This window comes from Ctenopharyngodon idella, chromosome 10 (genome assembly GCF_019924925.1).
Source record: "Ctenopharyngodon idella isolate HZGC_01 chromosome 10, HZGC01, whole genome shotgun sequence".
Taxonomy (NCBI): Eukaryota; Metazoa; Chordata; class Actinopteri; order Cypriniformes; family Xenocyprididae; genus Ctenopharyngodon; species Ctenopharyngodon idella.
Window position 1 is genome coordinate 13,563,383 of NC_067229.1, and position 24,712 is coordinate 13,588,094.

The 24,712-nt window shown below is 36.8% G+C and overlaps 1 protein-coding gene across 1 annotated transcript; it reads right to left on the reverse strand.

Moving 5' to 3' along the window:
- Positions 1-183: 183 nt before the first annotated feature.
- Positions 184-24,690, reverse strand: rc3h1a (ring finger and CCCH-type domains 1a). The gene is made up of 20 exons (XM_051907771.1): positions 24,521-24,690; positions 19,170-19,605; positions 14,148-14,268; positions 13,504-13,743; positions 13,246-13,421; positions 12,334-12,534; positions 11,933-12,065; positions 11,716-11,834; positions 11,244-11,356; positions 10,878-11,165; positions 9,068-9,270; positions 8,630-8,982; positions 8,384-8,545; positions 7,765-7,911; positions 6,923-7,127; positions 6,755-6,839; positions 6,567-6,660; positions 6,260-6,391; positions 5,511-5,602; positions 184-5,111 (listed from the first exon to the last, which is right to left on the reverse strand). Exons 2-20 carry the CDS (start codon positions 19,398-19,400, stop codon positions 4,955-4,957), a joined length of 3,252 nt encoding a protein of 1,083 aa, XP_051763731.1. The 5' UTR covers positions 19,401-19,605; positions 24,521-24,690; the 3' UTR covers positions 184-4,954.
- Between the last annotated feature and the right edge of the window lie 22 nt (positions 24,691-24,712).

Consider the following 24,712-nt stretch of genomic DNA (forward strand, 5'->3'; position numbering starts at 1 on the left):
GTTCAAAACATTGTTAAAAGAACTATTTCAGTACAAATGTTTATATCAAATGCCTTTTGAAGCCTGAAGTGAAACTATTTTGTTGTTGACAGTGGTAAACTTAAAGGGTCTTTTGTTCAATGTTCAGCATCAAGTGGTTGTTGTGTAAAAGTACATGAATTTGTAAGAAACACCAGAAAGGAAAATGGTTTACAATCTCATTTAATCATAATCCATGCCAGAATCACTGCTGCACATAAAATACATTTCTTATTAAATAATTTTTTCAAGTTTTTTGATATCTAATTCAAAAAATCCAGTTAGTAATACCCCTGCCCTCTCAAAGAAAAGCAATTGTATTATACAAAAATGCAATCCAAATTTTCACACAGTGAATTCTTGTACAAAGAGAGAAGAAAAAAAAAAAAAGGTATTACAACTACATCCACATTGGAGAAATATTCTAAACATTCCTTAATGGAGTATAATATACAAACATTTATTTTCTTATTCAGGTTTAAGTTAAAGTGTACCTTAATTTAAGCAGTCTATCATGAGATAACATGGGAGAAATCATCAAAAACAATTATATATCCCAATGATAGGAATCATGGTATAAAGACCACAATGCAACACCCCCATCTCAAGGAAAATAGTCAATACATGAGTGCAAGCAATGAGTTTCAGTGGGAACAAACATACAGAAATGAGGTGGACAGACAGCACTCTCTTTGGACACACCTGAACACAAACACACAATCATTCATTTCAAAACTACTTCCTACAGCTATAAGCTAAAGCACTAAAGCCTGTATTTGTGCACAACCCTCATGTTTTCAAGTAACATTATGACTTCTCATAAATCTACTACGTGTGTATGTGCATGACGCATACTTTCCCCTCGAGACCAGGGAACGATATGTACCATTAATCATTTATCTGTGTGGGAAAACATACTACAATCTCTGGTGTTTCAGGCACTAAATGTCAAAATTCAGATTTTAATCATTCCTACTGTCTCATTTTTACGATGTTCGACACTAATTAGTACTACATTCGTATTGAACCCTGAACACGGTCAACAATCACAATAAGAAAAGAGTTCCAGTGAGGAAACACTGAGGCTTTTTAATAGACACTGATCATAAATACAAATTTTTTTTTTTGTTTTTTAGAAGTCAGTATTGGGTGGATAAATCTCACGAATTAGTCATATTTCACCCCAAAAGAACTTTTAAAATTTTGCAATAAAAAAAAAAAAAAAAAAAAAAAAAAAATCACATCTTTAAGACCATTTATTTTTAGACAAATAAGCCAATTTACCCCCCCCCCCCCCCCCCCCCCCCAAAAAAATCATTTCCACAATGCAAAAAAAACATTCTCATTACTGTAATACAGTAACAAAAACATAATTCTTTTTTGAAAAATAAAATCAGTATAAATTAAACTATAAATACTACAATGATGTATCAATACTTTTAAATTTTTACAATTACTTGTGCTAAATATCATGAAAATAAAATCCACAAAGCAAAAAATAAAAGGCCGCAAAAATAGGATTCATTTATTGCAATGCATACACACATACTTTAACTTTGGGATGAAATGTGACCGTTCTATGACAGGTTTCATGAGATTCACCGTAGTAAACATTTTGGTTCCCTTTTCAAATCGATAGTGATTCCCATTGGCTCGTCGCGTGATCATGTAAATGTTGCTTTGCAACAAGTTTAAAAGTGGGTTTTCAAATGGCTGACTTCAAACACAATTTCAAAACCACAAGAAATTAAGCCCTTCTGCAAGTGTTCATACAATCTGCGTTTCGTTCAAGGAAACAATGAAAAATCAGTCTCAATTTGGTACAAAGGAGCTGTCGAGGACTGTATCAATGGCTTTTATGAGAACAGTAAACCTTGATTTGTTTACCTGTATCAGACCTCCAATAATGTCATTAAATATGAGCCTTGATACTCTCTCTCTGAATATCGATATCAAACTATGACAAAATTCACAGACTGTCCTTGTTTTCCTGTTCCAATTTAGACTCTTCAAAGAACCCTAACATCAAAAGACCACCATCACACCATGTAGCATGCTTAAATACTCAAGTTCACTTGCACAAAAGATACACAAAATGGCTACAACAACAAATGACCTGGCAATAAATTCCTTTATCTCAGAAAGGATAGGCAGTACTCAGTTTGGCGGTCTAAAAGCCTGCATATTCGAAGAGATCATTTAATATAAATGCTGACTTAGACTGAGAAGAGTTGAATATTATAAATAAAGATGGTTCAGCTACATCTACACACCCAATATGTGAATAACTGCAGATCTGCATAAAGGCACAGTCCTGAAGTCTTCAAGTCTCGAAACAGACAATTGCAGTCCTGAAAACAAAAAGAGTGCACAATGGGACAAAGACGTTTACACCCAAATACACTAAAAACCAACCCTGAGATAAAGACAGGTGTTCCTTTAAAATGAAAAAAATGAAGATGACGTTACCCAAGTGAACCTAGAACGCATCCTAGATACTAAAAATTCCTACAAGAGCATTTCAATTCACCTTCGCCTTTAACTAAACGCCAATAAAGTTTGTAATCCATTTGGCTTCAAACCAACATCAACAAAAAGCTTCTGCTTTTCTGTTTCTTTCGAACAAATTTTGGGTAAATTTGTGCTATCCTTAAAGTCTACACTGTGCATCACAGTTCTGTTACCTAAACGAAGAAATATCCAATCTTGACGATTGCTTAAATGTCAAAAGCTCAGACCAAAGCCACAGTAATATCGTAATAACGTAAATAAAAACAATAGAAATCAACTCCAACTTAACAGAAGTTCCACCAAAATAGGTGCTTTTAAGGTTGCGGCAGAATGTCTCAAGAGACTATTATATGCTAAAAATAAAGCAAACTAATTTCCAACTTAAAGCTAAATTATCGAGGCATGACTGTGTCTTAAGTGATGAGATCTCACCACCAAGGAAGCGATCTACATGGAAGAATGCAAGTTTGAGATTTACAGCGCAAGTGTTTTGATAAACCTACAGCAGTGTTGACTGCAGATTAGCTAACGGAAATATGACGATGTGTTGTGTACCTTAACGATAAAACAAATTTAACAGTCCCATTTTAATGCAATTGCTGATGAGCCTAAAAATGCCAAGGTTCAGGCAGAATCTGAGAACATCGTCGTCTAGCATCTTTGCATGTTGTTTATTTTAGCTAGTTTGATAATGCGTTCACACGCCAAAATATGCCCAGAAAATTAAAAAATGTCTGCAGATTCTACAAACTTTGACTTTTATACCCAGCAACACAATGTATAAGCCATAGGCAGTCACTCTTGATGTTTTTATGTGCCAAACGCCTCACAGTAAATACATTTATCACGAAAAAAAAAAAACAGAACTGGCTAGTGGTGGGACTGACATAAAATATATTTTTGGTTGGGTCAGAAAAAATTCCCAATAATGTGAAATATGGAAATATTCTTGATTAGTAGATTGGCTCTCTTAAAAGATAAGGAGTCCAACTCTTTCTAGTTTAAACAGCCAGACAGGTCACATGGTGTAACACAAATTACAGGAGCTCTGTTAATCCCCCATCAGTATTTGAATGAAGTTGAGGAGGACTGTGATGTACACGGTTGAGCCCAGCCTGTAGGGGAATTCGATCGAACCGGCCCATCAAAACAATGGTCTTTAAACTTCAAAGATGTAACAGAGAATGAAGGAGAGTCTTGAGGCGGCTACAGCTGGATCAAAGTCTTCGTTTTTGCTCTGAATATACGCTACATCTTTCAAAGTGAAAAAACCGCATACACGAAAAATGTGGCTTGTTCTGAAGATCGTAATTTCACTGACAAAGTGAAGAGAAGTACATACGCATTCTTACAACAGAATGCATCTTTATGCATTATCGTAGCGGCTTTCTTTCCATCCTCAGGATGGAAAATTTATGTATACCCACTATGAAAAAAACCAGACTGACCTGGATTGTTATTTCTATCCACATCCACAAAAAAAAAAAAAAAAAAAAAAAAAAAGAGGCTGAATAATGCATCCCTGAGGACATTACGGCAGAAGATGATGATGATTGCAGGCGGTTCAATCGAAATCCCCCAGGCAGTGCAGTGTAATACACTGAAAACAATACAAGGGCCCTATTAAGACTCTTGGGGCTTTTGGGTTAGTTTGGAGTGCAATCAAGGTCAATTCAGTTAACATTTGGATTTACGAGCATTACTGTAACACACAATAATGTGCATTGTAACAATCACACTGTAAAAGCCAAAATGAAGCCTAACGTATGAAACATGACACATAATTTTGACCCTCATCATAAAACAAAATGGTTTCTGTTTGGGTGAATATGCAGCAAGTCTGCAGTTATAGTAAAAAATGATGAATTTGAACACTGTAAACTCAGAAGAAGTGTAAATGCCACACCAAGCACAAAAAGGAGCGTAACTACCGAAAACGTAGCACATTATGAAAAAATGAAATTTTGAAACCCAAGATAGTGGATTAATGATCATTAAACAACATAAGTGAGATCATGTTATAGATGTTGCCTGACAAATACTTAAGACTGAGGATATTTTGGATTCACCCTGATTTATGAGGCAATGAAAAAAGGCTTGTCTCAGGAAAAGCATACAAAAGAAGAAAATACTCAACAGCAGATACTGCTGTAAAAAAAGGAACTAAATCAGGGCATGAATGTGCAAGTCTCTTGAGGCACATGCACAGTGAATCCCACCCAAACTCCACCCATATTTGCCTGACGGGTGTTGGAGGGTCAGCGGAGGAAGCTAACGATCAGGATTAAGCGAATGCATTGGGGTGTGTTATACAGCGATGATGGAGCATCCTGCTCCAGAGGGTTAAACCTGGGACAAGAGAGCCACCTGGTTACTGAGCGCTCCGGTGGTTTGCAGAAGGGGAATCTGAGGTAGAAAAAGCCGACTAGGAGTGGACAACTCCGTTCTTGGGCAGATCAGGGCTGCTGGCCACCTGTTCAGAGGACAAACTGAGAGATGACGTCTTGCTGGTCAGTGAGGACATGCTGCTACTGACAAGACCGCAGTCCTGGACCAAACTGATGGAGCCGTTTAAGCCCTCACTACAACCAAAGAGAGAGAGAGAGAGAGAGAGAGAGGGGCAATAAGAACTGCTGTGATGGACACTATAAACCACATTTATGTATTTAAATTTCCTTAAATGTAGTGGACGTAAATCATGTACTTCTGAAAGCAAATCTGTTATTGGGTGAATCTCACAAAACCGGTCAACCTGTCAGGCCAAATTTCACCCCAAAATCAAAAATAAAGAACAAATAAATACAACTCACACACCTGAAATGTTACTCGTAGAAAAAAGAAGGGAAAAAATACAAAAACATCAAAAAGAACAACATACATACACACACACACACACGTATATATATGTGTGTGTGTGTGTGTGTGTGTGTATAACATTTTTTATTTAAATAATTTTAGTGAGATTCACTTCTATATTTCACCTAAGAGTTAGTGGATGATCCTCTCGTTGCAAAGCGTGTTCGTCTTGTCCGTTTTCGACTGAGACCCGCTTGTACTTGCCATCGTGGTTCTCCTGAAGGCAAAATACTTTAAGCTCAAGCACAGCGATGTAAATCACATTATTTTAACACTTCCTTAATGTCATTAAAGGGATAGTTCACAATATGCACAGTATGCGTATAGTCGTCCGCTGGAAGCTAGTTATTTGAATTGATAAAGATTTAAATATGGATATTTTTCTTACAAAAACGCACCCCTTCGCTTCAAAAGGCCTTTATTAATCCTCTGGAGCCGTATGGATTACTTTGATTATGGATGGATGCATTTTTTTTTTTTTTTTTTTTTTTTTAAATGCGGCCCCCCATTCACAACCATTATAAACCTTGGAGGACTAAGGATATTTTTAAATATATCTCAGAGTGTGTTCGTCTGAAAGAAGATAGTCATTTACTCCTAGGATGGCTTGAGGGTGATTAAATCATGGGATAATTTTCATTTTTGGGTGAACTATCCCTTTCAGTGAACAGTAATAAAGAAGTCATTTTATACTCATTTTATACTCTACAATGCCAAAATAATAATAAAAAACACTACTTTTACAAATGACCTTGCTTAAAAATTGATTTTCTGCTCAAGAAATGCCAGTGGCCTCATGAATTATTCACAGGTAATAGAATATATTAATTATGAATAATTAATAGAAGCTCTATAAATTGCATGTCTCACTAACCATGGCCATCTCCTGTGTCCTAATGTCGATCTCTCTCTCCACCTGGTGCAGCTCGAGACTCAGCTGTTCACTGGACATACTCCCAGAGGACCAGTCCACTCGAGGTGGCTGGGACATCACTGAGCTTGGCTTCTGCCAAAGGAGAGGTTGAGATGCTGAATCATGATATTTTTACATTACACACAAACACACACAGACGTTACGGGGGCAAAACGTCCTCACAAAGATACTTTGGTGCCATTTAGTTGGCTCGAACATGTTGCGAACAGGCCTTTAAAATGACATCCATTTAGATGGATAATCTCACCTCAAGGCTGCGGCTCTGAGTCTGTTGACTGATTTGCTGGTTGACCTGCTGTAGCTCCATCCTCAGCTGTTCACGCACCTGCACAGCAGGGGATCTGCAGGATGAACGGAAAATATTTTGCTCATTTAGGACATTTGCAGATTAAAACTAAACTGAAACTAAGCGAAGGGCGGGGCAGGGCAACATACCGCTCGTTGAAGTGCCCCTGAGACGTTTGGTGCGGCTGGTAGGAGTCGCCGCTCCACCCGCTGTGGTTCACGTAGGTGTAGTCAGCTTAAAAGAGAAGACAAAGACTTTTCAAAAAACTGAAATAATCATGCCATTAGCAATGCTGAGACAAAGCATGAAGAGTTTACCAGCGTGTTTGGCAGAGTTAGGCAAAGGCGGCATCGTACTGTTTGGCGGGTAGCCCGGTTTAGACGTGCGCGAAATGGCTCCAAAACGAGACACAGTCGGCAGGGAGCCAAAGGGAATGATGGGGTCGTCGTCTTTCACGTCTGCCGCTCTGCGTTGAAGCTCCAAGTTGTGCGCTCTCAGACTTTTGCCTTTGTCTATATTTTGCTGGGAGAAATGGTTACAATTTAGCTGAAGAACTTAACTAAATTAGAATAAGCATATTAGAATATGCTTACACTCATTTTCAGCATACTATTTAAATATTTTCAACTTCATTGGTCAAATATTTAAGAATATTTTAAAACCGCTTACATGGAATAAGCCTGAACCATGAACAAAACTCAGTGGTCCTCTGTTAATATATATATGGCCTTTGGTTTGTCAACAGTATGATTAGTACAAACTAGACAGAATAAACACTGATAACCTTTTGTAATGGAACAGCCACTGAAAACAGCTCAAATTTGAATGTGAGGGAGAAAACTGGACAAAATCTACTTGCAATGCAAAGCTTTTCAGCTTTAATGAACTCATTTACATTTTCTAATGCAATTCTTGCCCATAGAAAATTCTAAATTACAATGCTATGGTGTGTGGTTGGTTGCCAGAGAGCTGCTATGCGGTTGCTAGGGAGTTTTGTGTGGTTGCTTTCAGCCTCAAGTCAAAAGAGCTTCTAAGTTTCTATAATATTCTTTTCTCTAGAAATGGCTCTAGAATGTCAATTCGGCTGTTTTATTGTCAGGCAGGTGAAAGTCATAGAAATTTACCTGCTTGAGAATCCCTATAAACCAGCAAAACTTACTGTTTCCATGGAGTTCATGCCCTCTTTGGACTTCATATCTTTGCTGCCGATGTAGGAACTGAAGGTGTCACATGACCAAGGGGAATATGAGGCAGTGTAGTCCGGATCCCGGAAGTGTCCAAAACCGTGGGAGTTCTCCTCCATGTACTGCGAACGATACAGACATTGCAACTCATTACCAAACGCTACCTACTAGGGCTGCATGATTTTGAATTTCGAACTGGGAAAAAAAAAAAAAATTCTAATAAAAATTGTGATTTAAAATGTGATTTTAAAAAAACTCCATATTTGATTTACTAGTTTGTAGGTCTGCACAATTTGACTCAATTTTGTGATTATATACCAATATGACTATAAAATTCATTATTACAAATTATAATTAAATAAAAATATAACTACTATAATATTTCTCTGTAAAATAGAGTATTTCATATAATAATAATAATAATATTTTTTCACTGTAAATAATTATTATATTTTACTTTACATTACAACTGTAAAATTACAAAACTAGTATTTATTCTGAATGTTGAACCATTGTTATTTATATTAAAAGTGCAGCCCTACTACCTTCTTCTTTATTATCATTATTATTTAGTGAAATATTCTTCTGGCTCACATGGCTCTGTCCCCTCATGTCCTGAGGGTAGCTGGGGTCGTACGAGTGCGAGGAGCCGAAGGGTGGCGAGGAAACAACCTTTCTCTCCTCCAGCTGGGCCATGATCTCCTGTCTGCGACGGTGCAGATAGTCGAGGGAGGGCTGTGCTCGTGTGTAGGCATTCTGGGGACACATTATCAGGTTACGTTTTGTTTAGGTTTGAAATGGGACCAGTGCAGTTCAAATATTGTAAGCAATGGATCTTACCCTGTGGTAATTCCTGATCTGACTGGAGTGGTTATAGTTCTCTGTGGCATATCTTTCCTGAGCTGATTCCGGCAGGTACGAGGCAGCGGCGCTTTGGGGCTGTAGTGGCGGGGGAATGTCCGGACTCCTTCGGACCATTTCCTCCCGTGGGGTGAATGTTTGGGGATGGGCGTAGGCTGAGTGGCGACGGCCATCGTGGTGTGAAGGGTATCCATAATGGGAGCTAGGGTTGGCATACTGGTGCTTTGAGGAATAGGAGCTGGGATAAGAGTCCGGATATGGTGGCATGCCTGGATCTGGAGCGGGATGACGGGTGTAGCGTGGGTGGACGTGGTGGTGGGGATAAGGATTACCTGTTGAAATGAGAAAAATTGAAATGTTTTCCATCTAAAAATGCAACATAATGTGTTTTTAAAAAAAATTATAGTGTTTTTGTACCTGCAGGGTACTGGGAGGATTCATATTGGGCGGATGGTGGCGGCGGCACTCTAGCTTCAGAGTAATACAGTTCAGACTGGTGTGGTGAATATGGGTAAGGAACTCTAGGCACAGCAGGCATGTGCTTCTGTCCGACTGAGCCATCGCCAGCCACCCTAGAGAGGGCATTTGTAAGCATTCCTGATTTTGGGATGGATTCCAATCTGCAAATCAAGTGAGAAAGTGCAGTCACTCTGCAGTCTTGCTTTTTTTAAAAGAATAAAAAAAATAAAATAAAAAAAAACTCAAATCAATGTCCATTTATTTATTTATTTATTTATATGGCAAGTAGCGGTGTAATAAGTTGAATAACGTATTAGATAGTTTAGTTATCTAATATTAGTTAATATTCAAACGAAAATGAGAAATGTTGTCTTGGCAACTAACTGAAATAAAATAAGTTGAAGCAGTAAATTACTAAAACTGAAATAAAAATAAATTAAAGCTAAATAGAAATATAAAAAAGGCAAAAAGCAGAGCTAAAATGAAAACAAAATATAAATATAAAAGCTGATTCAAAATATTACTAATAGTATATAAAATGTAAATAATATTAAAATAACACTGATGTACAATTAGTCTATACTGAAAAACTAAAAAAATAGTGTTGCTGCTGCTACTACTAATACAGTAATAATAATAATAATAATAAAAAAGTGAATAAATAAATTCTTGTGTCATAAATAACACTATTTTGATCAGTTATTATTTTAAACATTTTACAGATAATATTTAAAATATTGTTATTTTTCACATAGCTCTTAATACATGCAAATATACATATTCCTTTATATTTTAGGAAGGTGAATGTGATTTTACCAAGTACATCCTTGTTGACCCTGGAACAACATTCCAATCAACCAATCAGGTTTGAGAGATATCAAGTTAATATCAAGTTTAGTCTTACAACAAGGGTTAAGGGATTCTACACCATTCTTATTCATCTATCATTAGGTTTAGGAGTAGGGATAGGGTTAGGACTATGTTTTTTAGACAGGAATGTTGTTCCAGGATCAACAAAAGATGTTGATCCAGGAACATTTCTTACTTGGAAAAAAAATCACATAGACCGTTGTTATGAGCATGAGTCGTTTGTTCATTTGTTCTATTCTGTCTTCCTGTGTATATTGTCTCGTGCATGTTTGTGTTACAGGTGGGCGGTTTCCTGTTATAACTTGCTGGAGGCTGCGATTGGGTCTCCACACCTGACTCAGATATAAGGACCACCCCAAACCTCTGCCATTATTGTGCCATAGTGTGTGATTGCGTACCTCATAGTTATTTGCTTCGCAGTGTTGTCGTTTTGACTAGTCTAGAGTGTCGTACCAGAGAGATTGTGAGTGATTATTTGCGAGTGTGATTGTGATTTCGATTTGTTATATTTCTTGTTAACTTGACCCATGCCTGTTTGACTATGATTTGGATTCTAAGTTTGCTCCAAACCAGTGTATATATCTGTAAATATACTGTTATATAGTTTTTTGCCAAATTAAAGGGATGTAGGGGGTTTGACGCCATTTTATTTTGTATATCTTTTCACTGTGTTTTTGGTTTAGGGAGGTAGGTAAGTTTAAGCTGTATTTTGTTTTATTTATTTTCGTTTTAGGAAACGTAGAGATTAAAAAAAAAAAAAAAAAGATTGTTTTATTTGTTATTTTGGCCTTGTTTGTCCCTGGCATCTCTCAGGTAAAGACACTCTCTCTTTTCCTGTTACAGCTGACCCTTAGCGGTCATAACAACCGTGCTAAGTAACATGAATCAATAAACTTACGAGTCTGGAGGTGAGCCAGGGGCACTGAGGCTCCCCGAGTCCATCTTCCCTGGTTTGTGTGATGGCTCATAAGACGGGTCCGAGCCTCTAGAAACCAGGTGGGCCAGAGTGGATCCAGGTCCTGCTGCTAGGATGCCGTTGGTGATGGAAGAGGGTTTGCGTGGAAGGCCCTCCATCTGCAGCCCCTCGTCAGATAACAGACCAGCGGCGAGGTCCATCTCGTTCAGCTGGGTCAGGGACTGACTAAGCTGTCGGCGCAATCCCAAACGTTTATTCATCTTACGGTACCTGTCATCAGAGAAGAGAAGGTGAAGCTGGTGCTAAGGCTTATTCCGTAGTACTTAACATACTTAGCATGCCGCTCACTTTTCAAGCTCTTCCTGAGAGTGAGCGAAGGTGCAACTTGCTCCACGAGGACAGCCGCCTTTTTGTTTCATGTCCCGACACATGTAGGTCTTGTATTTGCTGTGCTGAGGTGGCTGTGGGCAGGAAGTGAGATATATTTACTTTTTATTTCTGTGCAAGGTACTTGAATTAATTGAAAATATAAAAAGAAAAGCTAATTCAAAATAATAAATACTATAGTAGTATATAAATACTAAAATAACACTGATGTATAGACATTTAGTCAAAAACTGTCTCCCTCTACCTATTTTTATGCAAATTGTGGGATATCGCATAAAAAAAAAAACAAGATGGCCAAGATGTGCATACATTATAAAAATGTGCATAAAAACTTTTTTCTTTTATTTTAATCAATTATTTAAAAATATTAATAGTTATTAAATATTAAAATGTGGAAAAGTTAATATTTTATGTTTGTAATCTGGTTACCAACCTGCTGCTGATCACCTCCCTTTTTGCTATGGTTCTGGATGAAATCCACCAGGCCGTGAACAACGGTCCGCACCGCTTCCAACCCTTTGGCTAGCTGCTCCCATGTGGGTGCAGGGGCATCTATCAGTGAAAAAAAAAAAAAAAACAGGCATAAAGATTCAGACATTTATGCATAATGGCTGTACTGACAAATGCGTGAATAGAGCAGGCCGACAGACCTGGGCTGGGGTCGATGTCAGCCAGCAGCTCCAGATGGGGTCTGAGGCGGTTGAGATTGGCTGGATCTCCGGTTCTCTGAAGGGCAATGGTGAGTTCCTGAACACTCTGAGCAAAGGATGCTGGTGTCTGCAGCTGAACAACACAAAGCCACATAAACACATACTTCACATACCATCAGACAAAATCAACGTTTTACGCACAATGTGACATTTGCTACACCCTAAATGCGCTCTCTACATAGGGAGGGGTGTTACTGGAGAATTTAAACATGTAACACTGGATAGTACCTACAGCGCCACCTAGTGAAATCTTAAAATAATACCTGGGAAATTATATGAACTTGATATGTTTGTAAAATGTAGGGTATAATTACTTCACATGCACTTCTGCAAGTTTATACCTTGTCTATAATGGACTGCATGTGGGACTTGTGGGACTGGTCGCCGTACAGTAGAGATGACCACTGGTCAGGGGCGATACGCAGTCCACCCTCCATTGCAATCTGAACGATCTGAGAGTCGTGTTCTCTCCGAAGAGCCTCATATGTGCGAAACTCCTCCTTCAGCTGCATCAAGGAGGAATCCTCATCACGTTTAGTGACCTGAGGTTAAAACACATAAAATGTTATATATTTTATTATATATATATATTATATATATATATATATATATATATATATATATATATATATATATATATATATATATATCTCATTATTCAATGGTTACAATGAAAATGTCATTTCTATAAAACTGTCAAATATATATTTTTAAAATTTACATTAAACTACATTTGATCATATATAAATATTACATTAGATATAATAATTTGATATAGAATAGAGTTTACAACAAAAAAGCTGTCATTTGAAATAAAATTTAGTGATATAAATGAATTAAATTGTTTGATGTTGAACACACATCACCACACAGCAAAGTACAATCTGATTTAGACAATCCTTTATCTGTTGCTGGTTCGAATGGCACATGCATATTCGTTTAGTGAAGTTCAAAAGAGATTTGCTTATGGAAAAAACAAACGTAAGGAAATGTGTGCCTTGAATTCATTCAGTCATGTTCGACAATCACTAAACTTTTGCCTCGAAAACACTGCTTGTATGATAAAATTATTTTTAGAAATGCTTAATTTTATGTTTTAGAAAACAGGTGCAATAGTCTGGAAACAAATATTTCTCCATACTCTGTTTTCTTTTTTCCATACTTATCCAGATCTGGAAATTATTCAAATTAAATTCCATACTTTTCCAAACTGCTTAGGAACCCTGAATATCCTAAAAGAAAAGTTGAGGCACCTTAAAGCAGGAGGCCCTGTAGAGGAGCTGCACCACATGTCCTATGCTGGTTTTTGAGGCCTGAGGAAAACGTGGTTCGAGCCTCTGGACCACAAACAGGACCAGAACCTTCCGTGAAAGGGCCGAACCATCTTCCAGAGCGAGAAGAACCAGCTTCAATGCTTCTTCCTGCATGGCTTTTGGACGACAACCAATTTTTTTTAGTACCCACAAATGATTTCACCGGCCTGCTATCATGTTATGGTGGTAAAATCTTACCAGGGCCAAGAAACTGGCAGCCTCTGGCTCTGACGGCAGCCCACAGGTTGGAGGAGAGCTGCTGGGGGTTCTGGTGCTGGAGGATGAGCTCAGTGACAGTACGTTCACCCAGAGAACGGGCCGCCCGCATGGCCCGGATGCGGCCCTCCTCCTCCACCAGCTGGCAGTGCACCAGAGTCACCAGCTTCCGCTGCATGGGCCTGCTGAGCACGCTCTGAGTGGCGCCATTCAGCCCTGCACCTGCACACACCAAGACCAACAAAAAACCAAGCGTTAACTGAGCCTTTTCACTGATTACTAAATAACATGAAGGATGATAAACATGGTGAATTGTTAGGCATATAAACAATTAAAAAATAATAAATAAATAATAACAATTATAAGATATAAAATATAAATTAATTATATACATTAATTTATAATATAAAATAAATAATACAAAATTAAACAAATAAAATATTGAATATATTTTTAAAATGCGAAACCATTTTTTGTTCCTTTTTTGCGGTGCAATCGCAATCTAATTATATCTTGATGCTTTTGATTACATATGAGCTGATGATACATCTCTTAAAAACCATAAAGTATACGCTAACTTGTACTGAATAAATGAACAAAAGGGGTCATGTAAAATGGCAGGGGACCTCTGGTGTTGCTCAGGGGTTTAAGATAGAGTGCCAGGTCTTCCACACATGTGCGGGACTCCTCATAGTGCTTGACGTCCTCTGCAGCTGTCAGTAAGGTGACGGGTGGAGGTTTGGATACCTGCAGGAGAAAAACAAAAACAAAACAACATTTGTCTCTTACCATACTAAAGATAGTTCTCGTCTATACGGCATTAAAGGCATTCTTCACATAACTGACCAGCATTTGATGGGACTGTGAACATTCCTCTTTTACAGAACACGTTCACACCCACAGCTGCATCACACCGAGCAAACATGCTCATAACAACATGTGTTTTATAATCAAAAACAGAGAAACAAGGAAAGACTGTTTTGACCATGATGTTGGGCTGTCATGGCTATGAGGTTTAGCTGATTAATGATCATATAATTAAGCTTTGGGTCTAAAAATTTATAATGGTAGATTGATTTTTAATTATATATGATTATTATATAAGATACACTACTGTTTAAAAGTTTAGGGTTAGTAAGTGTTTTTTTCCCCCTCCATTTCAGTAGTGTATGACTGTCTTAGTAGATAGTCAAACTTAGATTAAGCTTCATGTTTATAATAATAAAAAAATAATTGGTAACACTTTAGTTTAGGGTCCAATTCTCACTATTAGTTGCTTATTAGCATGCATATTACTAGGATATTGGTTGTTTATTAGTACTTATAAAGCACATATTAATTCTGCATGTTCATATCCTACATCCCTTAATCCTACCCAATATCTAAACTTAACAACTACCTTACTAACTATTAATAAGCAATAATCAGGAGTTTATTGAGGCAAAAGTTGTAGTTAATAGTTAGTTAATAGTGAGAATTGTAGCTTAAACTAAAGTGTGACCAAAAATTCTTTTCACCATCAGAAATATGTTTGTTTTGACATGAAAATGTTTGAGAATTTTTATGGCTTAGTACACAAATATTGCACTGGGTATAATGGCATGAATAATACGATTTTAAATATTAAAATATGAAGAAATACTTCAAAATATTTCTCTTTTTCATCCACTTTGCGATTTCCAAGTCTGATTTCCATACTCATTGTAATTTTTTGGGACCCATTCCAACTGAATAATATATTAATATATTATTAGTAGTAGAAGTAATAATAATAGTACAAACAAATATTTTACTGCTATTTTTGGACATTTGCATGAATAAAGACCTTTGAGTTTCACGGTTTAGCTGACAGATTTTTAACAAATATTCCACTGGGTAGAATGACATGAATAATATGATTCAAAATACTGAAATATGAAAATATTATTTAAAATATTTCTCTTTTTGGTGATTCACGCTGTATTTTTTTTGGAACCCATTCCAACTGAACAATATATATTAGTAGTAGTAGTAATAATAATTATTATTATTTTCCAATAGTAAAATTTTCTGTGCTAACTTCTTTACTTTTTTCATAATTTCAAGGAAGTAATTTTCTGTGTGTAGTTGCCCGTTTTTAACATTCTGCTCATTTCAGATTTGAACAATTGCTTTCATCCACACCTCATTAGCTTTGTGTGAAAACAAGTAAAGCAAAATATCTGCAGTTACGCAAATGTGAAAGCGTGGCATTTTTGGGTTTGCTTAAATTCCCTTATTTGAATGCAGTGCCCAATGAAGCGCTCAATGACTGTGGTCATCTGAAATAATCGTGACTAGACAATTATGTAATAGTTGCGACAGTCATACCTGACACCGAGTGTGCAGAATAGAGAAGTCTTTTTACAGACAACACTAGGAATGACAGGCAGATGTTGATTCAACTTCCTGGTTCTCTATTGGCAGTGTGAGCCAGGAACCAATGTGTTTTACTGCATCCTGTAATGCATTCTCACACTTCGGTATGTCACATCAGGGCTGAAATCCAACCAGACCGGAACGACCGCGAGCTGATCTTTAGAAACCCGACGCCCTAAGCTCCACTTCGCCATGCTGCACTTGACACGTTCTGCTTGTCCTCTTGATTCAGAAACAAGTGGATGCAGTAAACACTGTGATAAACATGCTCCACCTAAAATACAATTGCTGTACTGTTTGAACGATCAGTGCGGTCTAGTCTCTTTGGCCCTTTGCCTCTTGCTGTGATTGTTATCATGATAATTCTAAAAGGAAAAAAGTACAATGTTTGAGTGACAGGGAACCACTGTAGTTTTACTTCCTCACTGTTATGTTCCATATGTTTTGTATTTTGTTTGTTTCCTCCCTCTCTTTTGTTGTCTAGTGTAGTGAGTGACGGCTCGATTTGGTAGTTAGTGATTTATGTTAGTTAGTGTGTGGGTGTTCGCCTCCATTGTACTTTTGGTTATTTATGTAGTAAGTTTAGTTAAGGTGTCGTATACGCCGAAGTTTTCGGTTTTGTTTCTACATTTTATTTTTGGTAGTTAGTTTAGGGGCGTGGGCGCTAGTTAATGGGGTTTTGTTTTGATTATTTTTTTTGTTTGGCGACACCCTCGTTTTTTTTCTTACTTTTGAGTTTGTTTCTCTTGTATCGTCCAATTTCCCACCCGTGTCAATAAAGATCGGGTTATTTTTGCAACCCTTGTTGTCTGGTCTGCTCTTCCTCACACTGCAACAGCTGCATCTCACCTAAATGTTGCGTTCATTCCACTTAACATCTGTAAACTCGTAACACTCATCCTCGCAGTTCAACAGTTTAGATTGAGACTTGGGGGCACAACTTCATCCATATAAAGTCAATAAAATGAACGTGTTGTGCACCGATGTGCACTGGGCTGGCACACAGCAGTGCATTAAGGCAGTGTTTCCCAATCCTGTTCCTGGAGGCACACTAACACTGCACATTTTGGATGCCTCCTTTTCCTGAGCCATATATTTCTGGTCTTGGAGTCTCTACTAACAAGCTGAATTGGGTGTGTTTGAATAAGAACGGTTGGAAAATGTGTAGTGTTCGGTGTGCCTTCAGGGTTGGGAAACACTACATTAAGTGACCGTACCATTTACCATTGTTCTGTGAATTTTTGCAGGTGAAATCCAGTAATTTCAATAGTAATCTCTGCGATCGGGAGTTTTGTGTGAAAGCAAAAGGTTTCCCTGGAATATTTCGCTCAGGTTCAGTTTGGTCATGAAAATTCAGGAGTTGTGGGACTTGCACGGGCATTGTAGCTGTGCATTAAGGTGCCGTCATATTTTTCATTGTTCGGCAAATTTATGAGGGTGAAATCCAGTGATTTTAATAGGAATCCACGCAATCAATTTCATGTGGGGGCAAAAAAAAAAAAGTTTCCCTTTGCAGACTCTGCTCATGTTCAAATAGGTTGCGAATTCTTGAGTTGCAGGGCTTGCATGGGAATTGTAGCTGTGAATTAAGGTGTGGTCAAATTTACCGCTGACTGGTGAAATCCGGTAAAGTCAATAGAAATCTACACAATTAGGAGTTTTATGTGAGAGCAAAAAGCTTCTGTCGCAGATTTTGTGTGTGTTCAATTTGGTCATGCAAATTCATGAGTTGTGGGACTTGTATGGGCATTGTAGCTGTGCATTAAGGTGCGGTCACATTTATCACTGTTCTGCAAATTTTTGCAGACGAGATCCATTAATTTTAACAGGAATCCACACAAAAATTCATGCAATGGCGTCACATTTAACGTTGTTCGGCAAATTTTCATGGATGACATCCAGTCACTGCAAATCAACGCACTCCTGAGTTTTGCGTGAAGGTGAAAAGTTTCCCCTCGCAGATTTCGGTCACGTGAATTCAGGAGTTGCATGGCTTGGAATGGCTGGATTTCATTTCAATAGCAATCCACAAGATAGGAATTATGTGTGACGGTGAAACTTATGCAGATTATACTTATTAGGGCTGCAATTAACGCTTATTTTCACAATCAATTAGTTTGACTGATTATTTCTTCGATTAATTGGATAAAAAGCCCAATTCTCTTTTTTATTTTAATGACAAAACACCCTATTTTACATCCTGCCCAATGCTGTCCTTCAAACAAACGTGCCAAATGAATGCTATGAAAACATATATAGTGAACATATCTATATCTATGCTAAATGCAAAAGAGCTATAAAGCAAAAGGACAGTTTAAATCCCTACATTAAAAATGAAGACAATAATCAAGATAATAAAGAAAAACACAAACTCAGTGTTAACAGATAAGAGGAATGTTCTGCAGGAACAACATTCACTCTGGACACAGTAACCTGTTACTGTCATTTCTTTATCCTGTAAACGTAAGAAACATCTTACATTTATATTAAATTACACACTGTTATCCCTTCACAGTTACCACTCTCATAAAATACTTGAATTACATGTCGACTTTTAAACCTAAATTTAACATCCAACAACAGATATTTCAGCAAAATTAATATTTTTGTGTTGAATTTTAATTGTCTCACTCTCTAATGCATCCTGTCTGTTCGCTCCTTCATTAAAGTCTGAAGTATAATACAGACTGACCCTTAATACAAAATGGAAATACTTGCTTGAATTTGTAACACTTACAGATAATGATATAACTGTAAAATGAAAGTTTTGCGCTGAGAAAACATAACACACATTCAACAGCACACGCATCTTTCAAAGCGCCTGACAGGGCAAGCCATGTCAAACATTAAGCTATCGCATTAGCTTGAAGCTTGAAATAAATAATTCTCATGTTTTAGGAGCTTGGATCACATACCTTTGCCGCAGCAGCTATTCCTCAACTATTTTTAGATGCATTTTGTCCATAGAAATGCATTATTCAGTGCCGCAATTTGATGCGTTTGGCGGAATTTTTCCACGCACGGTGGGCAGACCCGACTAATCGATAATGACATTCGTTGTTGATGATTTTCAATATTGATTTTTATCGATTAGTTGTTGCAGCCCTAATGCTTATTATGTTCAAGTTGGTCATGAGAATTCACTGCAATAACCAACAGAAAACAGCTTGGTTTGAAAGTGACTTCTATGTGAGCTGTGTGACTTTTTTTGTCATGAAATTTTACCAATGCGACTGCACATTCAGACTCACCTGGCCGCTGACAAGCTGCAGCAGGGCAGTGTTGACGGGCAGCTGCTCGATGTCCGTGCTGATGGCGGTCTGGTCAAATGGGCAGGCCTTGCGGTGCAGTTTGTTCAGGCACATTTTGCACACGGTGTGTCCGCAGCCCAGGCTGATGGGCTTGCGGTGGCTCTCCTCGAAGGTTTGCGTGCAGATGGGACACAACAGAAACTCGGTCCATTGCGGGGCTTGCACGGGCATTGTAGCAAAGAGCGGTCTGTGATGCACCGGTCCCCAAAATGTTCTCTTATTGCTGCATTTGTATCAATGTGCGTTTTGAGTAAAGCAATACGGCGCTAAGTCCTAGAGGTTCCACTGGAACCGATAAAGCTCTTCCAAAGATCACAGTTCTTAAATATTTCCTGGCATTGTGGGGGCGTTCAGCACATAGTGTGAAAAACATAACCTGCAAGACAAAAACAAAAAACAATGTGTTTAATATATAAAAGATGTCTAGCTCATCCCAACATGCCAAATTAACTCAATTACGCAACGTTAATTGTGTCTGGAACCATTATTTTATTCAAATAAAACATTAAAAATGCATTTCTAATACATACCTAAACTGAGCCTCATTTATGAAACATAAGCAGAACAAACTTGTGTGAATCAATGTTATTACATTTCTTGCTTTATATGGAATATTGCAGTATTTATTATAAATGATTTATCTGTGCGCATTTTTTTTTTTTAATTCATGTGCCCTTGTAATCTTTAATCAAAAATACTTTCCCTCCCTCTTGCAGCGACATCTCTTCTCTAATGACATGTTTACTGGTTTGAGGGCAGGACAACCTGTCACTCACACATGAGATCGACCAATAGCAAATCACAACAATCCAATCAATTCCCAATGGACAAAATCAAGTCATGCCCTACTTTTTTCTTGTTCAAGAAGCCGTTTCACTCGGATGTACGTCACAATAGGGAAGAAAAGACTATCACAACTTTCATTTCATGATGACTTTAAACTAAAATAACTTTTAATGAAAATAAATAAATGAAGTTTCACAACTTCAAAACTAACCAAAATAAAATAAAATGGTCTCAAATTAATTTGAGTTTTTGATACAGAAAATAACCAAAAAGGTTTAAAATGTGATAACCAGCCTTTAATTAAACAGAAAAATTAAACTGTCATTAATAAAAAACAAAAAAAAAAAAAACAAAAAAGAAAATTCTAAAAGTTAATAAAAACTAACAAAAAATAAACTAAAAGGACATACAGCAATAAAAACAAAATTCAGTCATTCTTCTTTTTACATAAACTGTTACACTGAATTGAAAACATAATTTAAATTATTAATCAAAGATATATAAAACTTTAAATTAAAAGGCACAATATGTAATTTTTTGCCGCTAGAGGTCGTCTATTCAAAACAAAGGCGTAGCTTGATGATGCAGAGTTTGAGCGCGGAATCATGGGAGATGTCGTCTTCACCCCACAGCTGGTGGAAAAAAATCCGTCGGGACTCAGGCAGAAATCATGTTCATGGATGAGATTAACGTTACTGTAGTTAATATAGAATGATGTTATAACGTTACTCAGTGTGTTCGCTCGGCGGCTGCTATGAGACACTTGTTGCACACTGCAGTAGCATAGATCGATATTAGAATATCATATTAATAAAATCAAGAACACGAGATTCAAACAATAAGACTAAACATGTTGAGCTATATTACAATGATTAGTTTTCTATCTATAAATGTAACCAAACAGTTGTTACCTTGTCTAATAAAACAAAATTTATTAAAGGTTTTTGGCGTTTCCATGGTTTCTACAAAATAAAACCGGAAAGCGATGGTAATGCAAATATGATGTCATTGATAGGCGACGCACGGTCCTGGGTAAAATTGCTTATTTCTCTGGATTTAAACATTCTTGGAAACATCTGGGATAATGTAAGTACATAAGTCAACAAAATATATAACACTGTTCTAGTGGTTTTAAGATATTTTAATCCAAAAATCTTACATATTGCATCTTTAAATGGCATCACAAAAAAAAAATTCTGCTCACTTCATAAATAAGGCACAATAACTAATGCATCACTTTTGATACCAGGAAAACTTCATGATATTCAAAACTTTGTTTATTAAAAAAAGCGTTCCATTTGGAAAAATAAGTTTAAATTAGTTTAAGTAAAAACTGTTCAGTTAATAATCAAGAATTGTCCAACATGAATACAAAGATCACAATCACTAGTGCATAAAAACATATGACTTTATGAAAAGGAAACGATTTTTCCTTTTCGTCATCGTAGACATTCTTATCACTGACCCGAGTACAGTAGGTTTATTTTGGTATCAAAGAATAGCAACCAGGCAAGATCTTCTGGCCATCATCACATTTAAACCTTTTGGCTTCAGCCTGACAACGTCTCTCCAGCATGACAACATGAGCTCTATGAAACATTCAGTCCTGGGAAGTCCAAAACAGCAGCAATAACCTGACTCATCATTTATTACAGCTTAGTCTGCGTACCGTACCTTAGTGCTGCCCAATATAGCCATTATATAACCAAAACAACACCTCCACCACACAAAACCGAGGGGATTTCAAATGACTAATCGTGAGTAAAGTGCAATTGCTTTGACCGCTCCAGCGGGAGACAACACAAGGAAGTGTTTAAACTCAAATCAGGTTATGTGCCCCGCGCTGTGACTCATCTGACAAACATCAAATCTGCGTGAACATGTTTTTAGGAGCGAAGTGGCAGGAATTCTGACCTATAGGGAACAGAAACATGAGCCATAACAAAGATCACAGTTTCTATCACATGCACAGCAATTGCACACTCACGCTTCTGTGACGAAAGGAAGCCGAAAATAAAATTATAGGATATTGAACACCAGTTTCCTTTCTGAATGTTGGAAAAATGTGTACAAACCAACACAAACTATTCAGAACTCCACCTAATCGCAATGACGCCATCAAGAACGCTATTTTAACTTTCGCAAGGATTCCTGCAGGTATTTTTAAGTGTGCGAACTGAACCCTTAAAAAATTAATAAATAAAAATAATCAAGTAATATACAAAAACACTATATATAAACAAGAATAATAGTGTAAATAGTATAAATATATATAAACATTCATTGTCTTACCTAATGGGTGCATGTATATATATATATATAACATTCAAATATGTGCTGTTATCTACAGCAGCCACCCATGCGACTAAGGTACTTCCTTTTGTGGCAGCCATCAAAAGCACCGTTTTAGATTGCCACACCCACACATTTCTGTTGTAAAATCATTGGTACCAGGATTTCCTAAGAACTATAATTAAATTCGGTGGGTGATTGAGGAAATGGGATCACTTCGCTCTCTCTCTATATAAATATTCAATGGGAACACTTTGCGCGCTCTTTCTCTCTCTATATCAGACAGTGCTTAAATTTATTAGACCACCTGTCAAAATAAAGACAAAACAAAACTTAGGAAATTGTCAAAAACTTGTTTAAAACTAAAATTTTTACTGTAATTTATTAGGCAAATAACAAACTGAAGCAACTAAATAGTCTTTATTCACACAACCAAAAATATATTATATTTTATTTTTATTTTGTATGGCCTCCTTTGGCCTTGATAACGGCTTGCTTTCTTGCTGGCATTGTTTTTATGTACTTTTCCACAGTCTCTTTTGTTATTGACTTCCAAATAGTTTCTAGTTGTTCTCAAAGTCTTGCTTTTGATGAAACTTTTGTGGGATATATCTTTGAATTGTTTAAATGACAACAATAATTAGCCTATATTTTAGCATTAGAAACACTACTGTAAAATACTAAAAATTATTTTGGTAATGACCAATACTGTTAGTTTAGGGCAGCTGAGGCACAAACCTTGGGTTGTGGTCTAATAAATTTGTTAAGCACTCTGTGTGTGCATATATATATATTATATATAAACTGTATCTCCCAGCATCTTCAAACAAGGAATTGATGCTGAAAATGCTGAGTAATTATGACAATGAGACCTGTTTGTCAACTAGATGTGATTAAAGGTAAAAGTATTTAATATGAATCAGAAAGGTAATTTACATGCCTGACACTGGTGTATGTGATACGAAAAGAAAAATATGTTCAGATGCCAATGCAGTCATGGAAAAAATTACCACAGTTCAAAGCATGCTGAGACTTTATCTCTTGCCATTTGTCTATTGGAAACCCCCTAAAGCAGGTTAAAAAACATTTTAAGCTTCACTTATCATCATTATCAAGAATTTATTTATATAACTCAAAGTGATTTAACAATATATAAAACTACATCCACCCTACACACTGCTAAAAAAGAGACAATAAGCACGTGTGCATCATCATATTCCCATCAGATTTAGCAGCCAAATTAAGCAAACCAAAAGGATAATTATCAAATGAAACTTCAAGAAACTCTTAGTCAACACGTCTTAAGAAAATCTGACTTCCATGTAATTTTTTGCATAACATCGAGCCTTTCAGGACAGGAAAGAAAGAGACAAAGCCCTTTGACTAGAGTTGGATGTAGCTAAAATATAATAAAACACTCGAGTAAAACCCAATAGAACCCAATTATATCTTAAAATATATATATATAACATATATAACCTACTCGTTTATTTAGCCAAATGCCACGCTATAATGAAGAATCATTACTTATTTAAAAGCTCAGATTGTCAAACTGTTATGCTAGTCAGCTAGCAGGTTAATCAATAGCCATTTCTAATAAAACAAAAACACATTAGTAATACCTACCAAGCACCACGAGATGTTTTCTACATATAAACATCGCATATGAAATTTAAACTAATATATAAATGTGCATTTGGACAGTTTAAATCGATCGGAAATTTGAATATTAAACAGCTAGCCGGTGTGCTAACAAAACAAAGCTTGTAGCGTTCGGCTAAACGTCATTTGTTCAGTTAGAACGAAAGTATCGTGAATACCTTGATATTTGTAATAATATTTTGTTAGTTGAATCATTTTAAAAGCATACAAACTGAACACTAACCAATAATAAAATATATTCTTAGTTTCTTACTGAATAATGTGCTCGTGAGCGTTAGCATGTATGCTACTCCGGTTGATGCATCTTAGGTAACGCTTACAACGCTCATTTGTTGTTGTTATACGCGTTTCAGTCGAATTACACGAATATTTAACGATATTCACTGCAGAAATGTCAATTTTAGCGTTTTAAATGTGATTCAAGCAATGCTGTTTCATTCCTAAGATATACTCGTCACACTGTTTTAGCCTCTATAAACGGTATATATAAAAACAGAACTTAAATCGGCGATACATCTACATGATATGAGCAGTACAGTGAATATACTCACAATATTTGGTTCAGCTCAATCTTCACAGAAGAACGGCGAGTTTCGCCTGCTGCTGTAATGAAAGTTTCTTTGGACTGTCTGACTGAGTCTCAGCGCTCAAGTGAGAGAAGTCCAGGATTGCGCAACCGGAGATCATCCACAGATCAAGATCGTGTCCTGCATTGAGTTAAGAGTCTCAAAACCTATCTAGAC